Source organism: Conger conger, chromosome 4 (genome assembly GCF_963514075.1).
Source record: "Conger conger chromosome 4, fConCon1.1, whole genome shotgun sequence".
NCBI lineage: Eukaryota > Metazoa > Chordata > Actinopteri > Anguilliformes > Congridae > Conger > Conger conger.
Genome location: NC_083763.1, coordinates 18,664,998 through 18,678,836, shown reverse-complemented (window position 1 = coordinate 18,678,836; position 13,839 = coordinate 18,664,998). Strand labels below are relative to the sequence as shown.

The window sequence follows — 13,839 nt, the reverse complement described above, 5'->3', positions numbered from 1 at the left end:
CATGACTCTGAAAATCATGTGCACCTCCTGGTTGGAAAATTATTTTAGATTTAAACTTTGTTTTGCTACAGAACAAAACAAATTCGAACATGACAAAGAATTAAAAAGTGGACAATTTATAGGAATGTTCTTTTAATGGTATCAAAATATTCTCTGGTTTTCATCGACATGATTACAAAACAACAATGTCCACAGTTGTCTCGGGTTGAAGGCGTTCTGTTCTGAAGTCTTTATTAGTGAGACGTTTGTTTTATTTTTCTCTGTTCTTCTCAAGGTTTTCACTTGATCTTTTTGCGATCGTCCGCACCGGGCGACTCCATCAGCTGAACAACGTTGAAATATACCAGACAGCCCAGGAACTGGGAATAGGCGCACAGAGACACCAGGACAGGAAACAAATCAGGCAGGTTAGCTGGAGGGTCCAGCGCAACGCTCGTAAAACTCAAGCCAGCCATGGCGAGAAGGAAGAAAGCAAACTGTAAAGAAAGGAGGAGAAGGAGTTACACAAGATCCGGCCGCCGCGGCCCCTATAACCAACATTTATTTTTGCCCAGGAAGGGAAGGCAAACAGTCCGGTAGAGCGGGATCAACATTAACATGTCTATTTAGGAACAGCAGTCTGAGGGATCAGCGAAATAAGTGCCACGAGCAGCTTCCACGATGGCTGCCAGTAACCCTATCCCCATCGCCCACCCCCCTGCATTAATGTCTCTTATGTAAATAAAGATACGTGGGCAAACCTGTGTTAATGACCTGCGCTATATAAAGACTGCCTCTCTGCGTCTGACCCTGGGTTAGATTCTGATGACAAGGATAAGGACATCAGACGATCATGTCTCTGAAAGCGGGCGTCCCAGAACCGCCACTTACTTTCCACTTGATGATTGCGGGGATGTTTATTCTGGGGAAGCAGGTCCTGTACAGACGCACGTACGGGCCGACCCTCAGGACTTCCTCGGTGGCACGGTCCAGGGCGGAGAGCAGGTACAGGCAGAGGAAGAGGAAGGCCAGGGAGGTGACGGCATAGGGCAGGAGCAGGCCGTCCTTCAGGAGCAGGGGGAGCATGCTGGGATACGGCAAAAAAAAAATGAAGGAAAATTCCCCCACATTTCAACAGAAAATCGCTTGTGTCTTAAACTTGATTGTGCAAAAAATGCAATCCATACAACATTCTCGCAGTAATGGTACTTCATAGGCATCGATTTCGGGACAGAATCCAAGAGGGCAAGTATGTATTTAACAAATGTAAAACTAATAATGCATAATGCAGAATGAGTTCACTTGAATTGTACTTTAAGAAAACGCCTGATGTAATTTATACAGAATGACTGGCTGTTCCAATACAAGGAGAGCTTAGAGAGGAGTTATGCCAACTATGCCGTATAATCCACCAATATCCTTACACTTACCACGCGCACAACAATTACAAGTGGCAAAAGAATTTATCAACAGATGGCAAAAGTCAGCCGGCTTCTGTCCTCTTGTCTGTCTTGTGTCCTCTACATAGACACAATCATGAGTGAAACTGACTGATGACACACCCAAAGGAGATTCACAAGATAAAAGGAAAACTACTATTAGAATTCCTCTCATATTGATATTAATATCAATCTCAGTGTATTGTGTTCTATTCCTCAGTACTACTTTTACATAAAACAAACTGAGGGAAGCAACTTCCGGGAATTATTATTTTTTTGCAGGCCTGACAAAAATGATTGGAATTTTCTTTCTAAAATAACAAATATTAAACCTTTTTTCCAACTTAGACGAGGTGTTCGATTTCATTTTAATTTTTTGCATTCACTGGCTCGGTTTCCATGTTAGCATAACTTGTTAGCTTAGCATAAAGACTTGAAGCCTATAGGAGTTTGAAGGAGGGAGGCTACTGACTCCTATAGGCTTGTCTTTATGCTAAGCTAACACATTTTGCTAACATGGAAACTGAGCCAGGGTAAGTCGGCATCTTGTCTGGGTAAGTCAGCGAAAGTCGCCAAAAAAAGGTATATTTACCAAATATTGATGTTGATGTATTCCTTTAAGTGAACTGAAAATATGTTACTGGGTGATTGAAGATACCAGAATGTGAGAGGACTTGACTTTGCCCCTTACCTAAAGGTAGAGGCAAGTAGAAACCAAATTGCCATCAGTGGGATTTCGTTAATCAGGAGGCAAACGGGACTAAAAAACAAAATGAAGAATTTAATTAGACAATATTCATAAAATGAATTATTTATGAAATATACTATTTCTCACTTTCACATTAAATTTTTACAATTCTCAATACTTGACCTGACCTCTCCATTATCTATTCATTCTCTTCGCTCCTCATCCCTTTGAAATGCATCTCACACAGGGCTGTCAGATATATAGTTTTCACTATGCTTAGTCACCCCTGCAGACTATATGATGTATTCCTGTCTACATACCATATTTTCCCATTTTTCTTTTTCAACAAACAACCTGTGAAGTCTAGCTGCTTATGAAGTATAATACATTTATTTGACAAATAATAAATGTAAATTTAAGTTGATGTGTTCATCAAAATAAATTGAAATGGAATAAAAATGAATGGGCCAGGTTCAATCCTGTGCTGACCCAGTAATTACAGGTTTTGCGTTGGCAATGTTGTTTCATCTATTCCAACAGCTTTATAATTGATCCTCAACAAACACCACCCTTTGCTGAAGGACAAGATTCTTTCCTAATCCTGGTACACACATTACTGATTGATTGGAGACAGGTGCAATATATAACTGAACAGTTAATAAAGCAGCAATCTGGATTATCTAGATTCATAGATCAGGGAAATCTGTAACCAAATCCACACAATAAAATCTTGAGTGCACAGCTGCCTGCTCTTTTTATACACGCAGCAGAGCTGTAGATGATTATGACCGCTGCTCCCAACATTGAAACTACAGGACCCAACATGGCTCCTGCTACATGGACGGTGGTGGAGTCAAGTTCTGATAACCATCAAATAGGTCATCTTGGCTTCACTACATTAAAACGTGAGTTGAATGTATGGATATTTGACGTGAAGCAAGTTCTCATCTAGACTATGCTAATGGAGAAAACAGCATCACTGCTGCTTGGCATCATAGTGGGCCGAGTGGTCTTATGGTGGACTATTAGTCGCAGCAAGAAAAGGACCGTGTTCTGGAGAGCCACAGTTTATTTATACAGTTAGTCTTATTCTAATATTTTGACAGCTGCTACCAGAGGAAACCCATAGATCACTGAACTACTGGGAAATTGCCCTTCTCAACAGTTGATTTGTTGTGTAACAAACTGAACTCCACTTAGATAAAGTGGCATTCAAATCTATTAGAAGAAGAAATCAGCTTACCATGCAACCAGGAGGATTGATTTTTCATGAACCTGAAAGGAAAATAGAAAAAAGGCCAGCGACGAGTTCACCTAAAAGGACAGAAGAGGTGGGTAAACACTTTTGATCTTTCACAAATGCAAAAAAGAAATAAAACAAACTTTAAAAACTACTGACCAGGGCAAGTTTGAATTGCCAGAATGTGGGGTTCATCAACAGCTTCAGAGATGAAGGTATGACAGCCAGAAGTGTGGCAGCAAAACTAAAAATGAGTTGAACCAGAAAAATGTCATCACTGAAACAACTCAACAATGCACTGGTGTTTAATTTCCAAACTTCAATGTCCACAACCAAGTAAAAACTAAATCGGTGTGTGGCTACTTGAGCCTCAGAACAATATCAAGGCAAATGAGATGAGCTACCAGTTAAAATAATATTGTGGAAAAACTGTCCCTGGACTAGTTTAACCCTTCAATTGTCACTCAAGAGAAGAGACCTGGCATGTCAGTGAGTGAAAGGTGTGAGAATAGCCCTCCTACAATTTCCATTAGAACACAATAGCCCCCTGGGGCAGAGGCATCTGGTCCCATGGGGAGGGAGAACAGCTGAGGAAGAAGAGAGATGTAGCTGGGGGCACAGTTCAGAGACCTACTTCCACAGTCATCCGCTCCTACATCGCACCTCTCCAATGCAATCACACAACCAGCCCAAAAAGCTAATGTTTTTGTATTTTTTTTTAGATGTGGCAGTCAACTGAGCCCACCAAATCCTGGGTATTATCCGTCTTAGTGATACGTCTCTATCGCGGCCCGGGAGGATCTCTAAATTTAGACCGCCAAGCTATTTAAACATTTAAGCACGACGGGCCCGACTGCCGCAGCTCGGACTCGCTCGCTCGGCCGGGGAGAGAGAAGCGATACAAGCCTTCCCAATTCAAGAAAATAACTGTTTTCGGTCTCGAGCGTAAATGCTTGGAATCCCTAAATTTGATTTAAAATGGCTGGCCCTTGTTAAAGTGGACCTAGCAGCTGTAGATTGGTTTCCAAGAGCTCTTTTGAGATGTCATTACTTTGGATAATCTTATTTTCACTACTCCAGAATATGCTCATTCGTCTGTTTTGGCTTTCGTCAGTAGGAAGCGGTCTTTAAGGAGAGGCGCAGGATTACCTGAGGTATAACTGTGTTTCAGGGGACAGCTGGGCTCTGATCTTTATCAGGACATTCAAGCTGCACCACGTGTTGGCCACTTTATCCTAAACAGTCCAAAGGAGAGAGGAAACAAAACTGTAGGTACAGTTTCTCAGTTTAAAAATTAAACAAATTAATAAAGAAAACATAAGGTCTACGTTTTTTCCATTGCCTTCTACATCGGCAAAACATCTCAGATACGGTGAAAATGATTAATCAAATCCTTTTGCAGCTTGACCATTCAAGTAATACCATACACTAACAGGGCAGTTATAAAAGTGCATTAACATCCTTTCCATGAACATTATTATGCTTAACATTATTAAATAAAACATTACACAATTCATAATTATAGGCCCATAAACTATGGCTCACAGCTTTAAAAAGAATTTGACTTAGAGGTGAAAGCAAATAAGTAGCATTACTCTAAGTAATCATTTCCCAACTGAAAGTGTAATAAAAATTCCTCATGCATTCCATGGTACAGTTGGACAGGAGGGCACGGTAAAGAATTTCTCCCGCCATAAATTGTGCTGTCAGGCTCCTGGGACGTCAAAAAGCTCCACACTTATTTGTAAAACTTATTTGTACAAAATTAATCACAATGTGCTAATTCAATTCGCTGCACTTTTACACAACAGACTTGTCTCACGATAAACCATCTAATTTAATTCCTACATAAAGAAAACTAACGTGAGCATTTGCACTTTTTTGTGGCAGTGACCAATGGAGTGCTGTGTGGTTTATAAAAGGGTCAAAGACTTTAGCAGTTGTGCTTGGATCAAATTTGATATTAAAGTTGCAGGCTTGGGGTGGGCTGTGATATCGTACACTCGTCTTAAACACAGCTGTTCAAACCACAGCTGTGTGGACATTACAGCCGGTGGGCCAGCAGGCAGACAGCTCAGCCATCTTCCTCTGACCAGCCTGCTCCAAATAACAGCAGGAATGCCTGTGCTCACTGCTGAAGGGAACACATGAAGTCTTGGGCTTGGCCCCATTGGCAAATGTGTGAGCGGCCTCACCTATAACCAAGGGAGGAATTTCGCAGCCAGCAGCATTTGTTACCATTTTTGTGAGGGCAACCAGAGACCTGGGGTGCTGTTCTACGGATTAGCTTACCCGGTCAGCCAGCCCTGCTTACGTACACAATTTCACAATTAGTTCAGTCACACCACAGACCACCCCCTTGAAGCCCCTCACACTGCAGTCGCAGGGATAAAGTCCTTCTCACCCTCTGTATTATGTTTTCTTCCTTTCAAAGGCCGGGCGCATGCTGCCACTCGGCCAGCATTTCCAATTACTTCTCACGTCCGACCGCCTCGCGGCCCCCTCTAGAGTGATGCCGAGTTTCACATGTGTGACGCGATTCTCCGCCTCAGCGGAGAGTTCCTTCTGGGTTAACTTTACTTCAGTCGTTACGAGAGGCGTTCAGCACTGTCACCGCGCCGCCGTGTTTGATTTTTTCATTCAGCGTAGCAATGTATGCATTCTTCTGACACTGCTCTTCGCCGCTGACCGATGCAGCGTGCAGGGTTTTCAAGGACACGCGCTCCTGCCAACGTTTTCAGGTGTTGCCCCATCAGACTCGCAAAGCACGGCCCTGGCAGCAAACAGGAGTGCTAATGCACACCTCCCAGCGATGTGCTGAACACATTCTGCCAGTGTACTCAGCAGAATTATCCAACACCAGTACCGGAGGTGACGTGAAACCATTTTGTCAATTTTATTTTGTTTTCACATTGGATGCAAGTTTTCCTTCTTTGATTTGAGGAGCGAAGAGAACGAATAGGTAATGGAGAGGTCAGGTCAAATATGCAGTTAGGGAAGAGGACAATGTACATAGACCAGAGTGGCAGGGGGTTGAGAGGGACTTTTACATTTATATTTGTCTTATTGCTGTAGTTCCTGATGTTATTACTTATAGAACTGGCCTATCTACCTTGTGCACTAGACTTATGTTCCTGGCTTCACAACCATTCCTTTGTGAATTGTACCTTATCCTACCTGTTCTGTAGTTTGTTCTATGAACTTGGTATGCACTTTTTTTGTACGTCGCTTTGGCTAAAAGTGTCTGCTAAATAAAATGTAAATGTAATTGGACAGATTAGGGGTGCACATGCTGGACTGCGATGGGCAAGCTCACCTCAAACAGGCCACGGCCCACAGGAAACAGCCGGCGTAGCACTTGCAGGGACTGCTGGGGATCAGACAGGAAGGGCAGCCAGCACAGGGCGAAGGTCGCAACAACCGTCACTGAGATCTTCAAAAGCAGGATCAACCTACAATGCACATACACACATGCACGATACAAACATTAAAAACATACCATGCAGCTACGCAAGTAAATAGATCGCAAATTACTTGTAGCATTACAATAGCTTTACTTAATTTTCAGTAAAAATAACCATTTGACAACAAGTTTAAAATACTTCTTGCGAGTCGGGACCAAATGCTGTCACGTTCAACAGCTACAGTATATCAGTGTTGTTCATAAATATTATCTAATTTCATTGAAAGAGTCAACTGGAGCCTCTTTTGAGCTTGATTTGTTAATGTTCTGACTTTCATATACTGGAGGCTGCTCTCCTGCAATGGTCTGGCTGCTCTGGTGTTGCTGAACCAACAGGAATAGCTGAGGAACTTCAGCATTGCAACTGTCATCTGGACATTTCTGCTCCCAGCAATCTAATCCAGTGATACATTTGGCCACCAAATGCCCTTGGTACATTGTTACTAAATCAACAAATGTGACGACGCTTATAACAGCATTCAGTTTCATCTCTCTAAATAATGCCCCAACAAACTATCTACCCTATGTGTAATTGCATACTTTTTGCAAGGTTGTTCGTTCAGAAGAATGTTTTATAGCTCATTGAGAGTTGCTTGCCATTTAAAATAACAGTAACACGTTTTATACAGAATTCCCTCAGTAAGAATGCGCTCTCCACCATACTTCACCGTTGGGATGATGTTTTCATGTTGGTATGTGGTGCCCTTTTTACGCCTACATAGTGCTGCATGTTCTTCCAGAACAATTCAACCTTAGTTTCATCAGTCCATTTGCTCTTTGGAAAACTCCTCTTTGCAGGACACCATGGCTGTTAAATAATTTGCGTATGGTAGAGTCATGAACAGAGATGTTAATGTTCCACTGATTCCTTCAAGCCTTTAGCTGTTACTCTAGGCTTCTTCTTTACCTCATTGAGTATTCTGTATTGTGCCTTTGGAGTCAGCCTTTGAAACCCTTGATCTCTTCATTGTAAGACATGGTTCACATCAGCAGATGCTTATTGTGAACAGCAAAACTAAATGTTTTTAGTGTTTTTTATGAGTGAAAGTAGCTCTAACCCACATCTCCAATCATTTCATTGATTGCTAACTCCTGACTCCAATTAGCTTTTGTTGAAGTTTTCACATACAAGGGTTCACATACTTTTCCAACCTACTGTATAATGTGAATGTTTGCATGATTTATTCAATATGGAAAAGAAGAATACAATCATTCCTGTTTTATTAGTTCAAACAGATTGTGTTTGTTAATTATTCGAACTTATTTAAAGACAGGTAATTCTAAAGGGTTCACTTTCTTGCCACTGTAGATGGCATGTATTTATATATTTCCTAGCTATGCTATCAATCCATTTTGAGTGTGTTCATCTACATACCACGTCCTCACCCTTTGTGTGTCAGGCCCTTCTTGGCACACTTGCCCAGCAGGTAGCAGAAGAAGGGCAGAGAGTGGTAGAGCTCCATCTGCTTGTAGTTGAGTGCCAGGGTGAAGGCCAGAGTGCCCAGCAGGTCCCAGCCCAGGCCTAGACCTAGTACCCCCCAAAGCGCCAGACCCAGGCTCACACTGTTGTACCTGTAGGCTGGTCAAGGTTTTCACTTAAAACTATCTAGTCATTTTTACACAACACTTTTGATAAGAACGTTTCTCTCCATTTTCTTTGAGGATACTGAAAGTGTCCGTGGTCAATGAGAATGAGTCCTGGATAGAGCAGGATGCACAGCAATGTTGAAATCTACAGTGAGCAGATAACATGAATACATTTGGGCAGGGGTTTAGTGTACTTTTTACTAAGATTGCAACAGCTTTTTAAATAAAATAAAAATCACACAGGAAGAAGATAAAATGTAAACAAGAGAAAAGCTTATGTGAAAGATAATTTCCCAACCTTCCTTCTTGTAGATCCATCCGTGAGGTACAAACAGTAGACGACAACTGCTGGAATGTATATTAAAATATCTGCAAAAATAACTGGGGAAAAAACAAGCAAATATTTTAGAAGTGTCTTAAGTAATACCTATTAAGTCACTAAGAAAAGCCTAACAGAACAAATAATGAAACTTACATTAATTAAAGCCAATAATGATATAAATTGCCACAATTTTCCTTAAAGGAGAACACTGGTAATTAAAATATTTACATATTTTCATACCCATTTAGTGTTCTACAGTGAAGCCATTAATTTCAGTTGTGCACTGAATTCAAAGCTTAGAAAGACATTTTAATTAGTGTGAATTCAGGTAATTTGACACTTTTTGTAAATTCAGTTTCTGAGTCTGCCCTCACCACCAGTTTTAATAAGATACTCATAACAATGCACATTTCTACTTAGCTATTTATATATATTGGCAAAATTGTGATATAACATGTGAATGTATAGAAACTATTTTGTAATCACCAAAATCTGTTTTTTCCTTTGCATTTGGTCATTTGGGACACAGCATGAATGCATACTTAACTTAATTTACAGATCAATATTCAAGCATCAGACATTTCCAAATTGTTTCTACTGTTCCTTTTTCATTACATATGGAATATTTTATATTGTATGGACTATGAGAGCCAGTAGACCCATTCTTAAATTGACTCAAACTCAAAAATGAAAAATGAGTAAATTGTGTAGAGCATCACATTTCAAATCCACTCAATGAAAAACGACTTAAAAATGAACAATATTCCTCCTGTATGTCTGAACCGCAGCTACCGGAAGCACTTGTTTAAGATTATTGCTGCCCATGGAGTTTTGACCAGTTATTAAATCCAAGAGTTTACTTTTCCCCACAAGCACTGTGAATGTTTAGTGGGTGTGTTCAATAAAGACATGACAGATTATAATTGTTTGTGTGTTATTAGCATCAGTAGTTTATCTATATTTGTGACTTAGATGAAGACCAAATTTTACAACCAATCAATGCAGTAAATGAGGAAATTCCAATGGGTTCACATACTTTTTCTTGCCACTGTACATATGTATGGATATGCATCTTTGACAAAGGCTCACTGGTAATGCCTCAGATAGCCTTTTTCACATTTTACTCTCAATTACTCTTGTAACGATACACATAAAGTCACAGTAAAAGTACGGTACACTAAAAGTACAGTATAGTTGATATCTCTACTCTTTATTGCAGTATCTGCATAATCAATCCACTCAGAATCTGTTAATGTACTGGCAGGTGAATGCATTAATGTTTCCCCAACACTGAAAGTCATTTTGGATAAGAGCATCTGTTAAATGAATGTAATGTAATGTAATGTGCATGCAAGCATTTCTTACCAGTTGCTCTCATGAAGAGCTTGTGGGCAGGGCTCTCGTACCCCTGAGACTTATGTAGCTCAACCCATTCAGGATTTATCAGTTGAGCTCTGCATGACATGCACACACCACAAACAATTATTACACAAACACATTTTAGCATATTGCTTTCAGAGGGACAATTGGGTTATTTTCCAAATGAGAGAGGGTGGGGGGAGGGGTGATTTCTAAAATCAAAAAGTGAACAAAAATAAAACAAATATGCATGCACATTTAAGCAATGTGAATCATTTTCTTAATACATTTTAATGAGACCTTCAAAGAACACGCTATGTTTATCAGCAGTCCTGGAGATGAACGCTACGCTAGGACTGTACGGCTAAGAGCCGGAGGGACTGACATGATGCTTAAGCAATCGCCATGATTAACAATCAAAATGTAGAGATGAAAGGAAGGACAATATGTTGAGATTTACTTCAGTGATTGGACAAGGATTTTGAGGTTCAGAATAGAGAATAGGGTCAGAGTGGCAATCCTCGCATCATTGTCTAATTTCAATTAGAGCTACAGTCTAGTCCTCCAAGCAACATGTCTGAACAAAGAAGAGACTGACCAGAGAGCCCACTAGGCCTTTATGGAAATATTGGTCAATCTGTGCAAATGACAACAATATCCCAACCCCAATTCTGGCATGTACGGTAGGACGGAAAGAAGTCTCTACTCAAAAAAGCTCACATTCCCATGTGGCAATAATGCTTTCTGGTCAGATACAACCAATATATAACTTTTTGGCCTCAGAGTAAAAGTTCACCTTCGGTGGAACTCAATATAGCACTTCACCCAAAGATGATCAGGAGGAATGAGCTAACGTTGCACAAACATTTATTTTTCATTTGGATATGATGGGTTAGCATAGTTAGGCTACATCCAATAAAAGATTATGTAACCATATAACTTTGAAAGGGTGTGTACACTAAGTAGAAGGTGAATTACACCCCATAGTTTGCAGAGCCAAATGGCAAATTACACCCATATGTACATTTTTGTTTAAAATCAAAATCAACCATAATTACATAACCACGATTAAGCAGTGGTGTAGGGCATTTGTAATTTGACAATGGCAAGCAAATATATGTACAGCTAGCAATATCACACTAGGCATAGGCAACTGTGGATCTCTTTTTCATTTGAGCCCTGATTACAGAAAATAATAAAACAGATTTGTTCTAACAGTCAAATGCTAACGCTTACAAGAGATTAAAAAATAATAAAATTTATAAACTACACTCAGAGAGCACTTAATTAGGTATTTTAGATTTTTTTAACTTATTGGGCTTCTGCTGCTGTCGCCTATTCACTTAGAGGTTTGATGTGTTGACATTTCACAGTAGGCATGTCAACAGCTCATTCGGAATGTTGACTTATCCGGAATGACAATAACTGGAACATTGCGTGCATGCAAATGCACTGAAAATGAACGGAGGCAACGGAGGTGATGGAAGCCAGCGACAACATTGATCCATTTCAGCAGGGCGCGGAATAGTAGTCTGAATCAGTCACTGCATGACTCTCGTTCCTGTTCACTAAGAACAAGTCTGAACCAGTCACTGCCTGACTCTCGTTCTCATTTCGCAAGAGTCTAAATGAGAGCAGCGAAGGAACCAGTGAACAAATCTTTGAACAAATAATTTTACAAAACTAAAATTTCAGTACCTGAAACACCATTACTATATAAAAATATTATTTGCATGAATTAACTAACCAACAAAAAGGTAATGACGAAGGAAGCAGGTGCTCCAAGCAAGACAGAATCAAGAGATTTTACTGTTCAATATCAGGACAGATGAAACTGAAGAAACACTGCCTAAAATATCTGTGTCCCACATACTGTCATACAACACACCAGAGAATTTCACCAAAATATTTGAAAAAACAGCCAAACTTACATGTGGGCACAGAGAAGACTATGAAAGGCTGTTAGTGGAGGATAATCCAGTCCCCAGTAATTCAAGTTGTTGTCAGTGGTATTGAAGTACCTGAATTTAAAATTTCATGAAATGCACAGCAACTGCGAATACAATATTTTCCCCAATTAGCCTACATTATAGAAAATTTGCAAAAACCAAGAATTTTTGTTATATAAACCGCAAAAAAAAAAATTCTACTTCTGTAATACTATTGTGCCTGCAGCATTATATATTATTGATAAACTAGAGGCCTCAAGGAGACAATAAAAAACAATGGCAGCACTGGAGCTGGGAATATGTAGACATGTTTCCAGAAAACCAGCACAATGCATAGAATGAAAAATTACAAGTAAAGTACAAGTAAATGTGCTTTGACACAGTACCAAACATTCTCCTCTTCAATCCATTTCAGGAACATTGGCAAATACTTCCTCAAATAGGGACTAAAGTGATCTATCCATCTGCAGATATAATATAGGAAAATATAGGAGCTACATGAGAAATACATTTGGAGCAAGGAATCTAATAATCAGGCTTTAGATAGACACGGGATAGTCACCACATTCACCGATGTCCCTGATATGGAAAACATAACACTGCATGTCTAAGAGTGCTTAGGCAATAACACATATAATCTTACTAGCTAGCTATCACTCAATATTTATAGTCATTATTGAGTAACCAACCATTGATGAACTGGGAGGTTATATGTTACTTCTTGCCAGTGCCTCTGCGCTTCATAGTCCCCAAACATCGGTGGCTTACTTGTGCCTGTTAATAAATTATATTTGGGTCAGACATACCTAGCAAGCGAACCCAGATCCGTAGCATGTACTAAAAAACTTGGCTAGCATTATGATTACAATAACGTTCCCAAAAACTTAAATCAGCGTGTAGCCCATGGGTAACAACTACCAAATAGTGACTAATCACATGGATAAAACTATTAACGTTAGCTTTTCATTTAAATGGACTGGCACTTTAGCACGCATAATTAGCTAGCTAGTTACCTAAGACTAGTTGTGATCGAAGTGGCGAGGTAATTTAGCTGTCTCTATAGTGCACCTAAATTAGTAAGGCTGTTACCTAGCCTTCCTATTGCTAGCTTTTGTAGCTAATTCACAATTTGTTTTGAAACTGAAAGTGCACTTATATGCAAGAATGATACACAGAAGCTGACAACATAACTGCGAAATGCTATAGTAATACATGTAACGTTAGCTAACTCTTCCTATCCTGGCACTACTAGTTTGATGATGTAACCTTACGCTAACAAGCTAGCTAACCTGAATACGAATTCAGGGACACTGTCCATCTCGCCGTCAGACCCAGCAAAATACAGAGCGACACAAGGCTCCAGTTTTCCATTTCTGGGGAAGATTCCTGTTTACTGCTTTAATAGTGTTAAGATGTTACGCTGGCTAGCAGTATCCAATCTTCCGCTCTTTGCTATGAACGCCAGCGTACAATGCACGTCGCATTAAATATTCTACAGACTATTCTCTGTCGCTGACTGATGACGCAATGACGCGATGCAATCGCTGAACTCTATGGACGCAATCTATACCATGGTCTTACCTGAAAAGGTAATCTGAGAAACAATTAACTGTAGACAACAGTTCAATTATTTGTATCATGGTAAGTATCTTACATTTAAACCATCTTGTGGTCAGTGTCTGTCTCATTCTTATAGGTAGAATTTAAAAAAGCTGTAAATCCAAAAACGTTTGTTGTTTTGTTGATTTTTTCCATCAAAATGCACAATGTCACTGCACTGTACCGGGTATGTATCTGTCCAGAGGCAGATTGC

At 40.0% G+C, this 13,839-nt stretch overlaps 1 protein-coding gene across 2 annotated transcripts; it reads right to left on the bottom strand.

Annotated features, from left to right (window-relative positions):
- Positions 1-115: 115 nt before the first annotated feature.
- On the bottom strand, positions 116-13,533 carry alg6 (ALG6 alpha-1,3-glucosyltransferase). Of its 2 annotated transcripts, none has more exons than XM_061238455.1 (14): positions 13,316-13,533; positions 12,716-12,800; positions 12,009-12,098; positions 10,084-10,172; positions 8,695-8,777; positions 8,477-8,541; positions 8,196-8,381; positions 6,663-6,798; positions 4,496-4,581; positions 3,506-3,590; positions 3,350-3,420; positions 2,110-2,178; positions 871-1,066; positions 116-476 (listed from the first exon to the last, which is right to left on the bottom strand). In XM_061238455.1, exons 1-14 carry the CDS (start codon positions 13,395-13,397, stop codon positions 279-281), a joined length of 1,521 nt encoding a protein of 506 aa, XP_061094439.1. In that variant the 5' UTR covers positions 13,398-13,533; the 3' UTR covers positions 116-278. The 2 variants fall into 2 exon arrangements, with proteins under 2 accessions (XP_061094439.1, XP_061094440.1); XM_061238456.1 differs by lacking the exon at positions 13,316-13,533 and adding an exon at positions 13,040-13,262.
- Between the last annotated feature and the right edge of the window lie 306 nt (positions 13,534-13,839).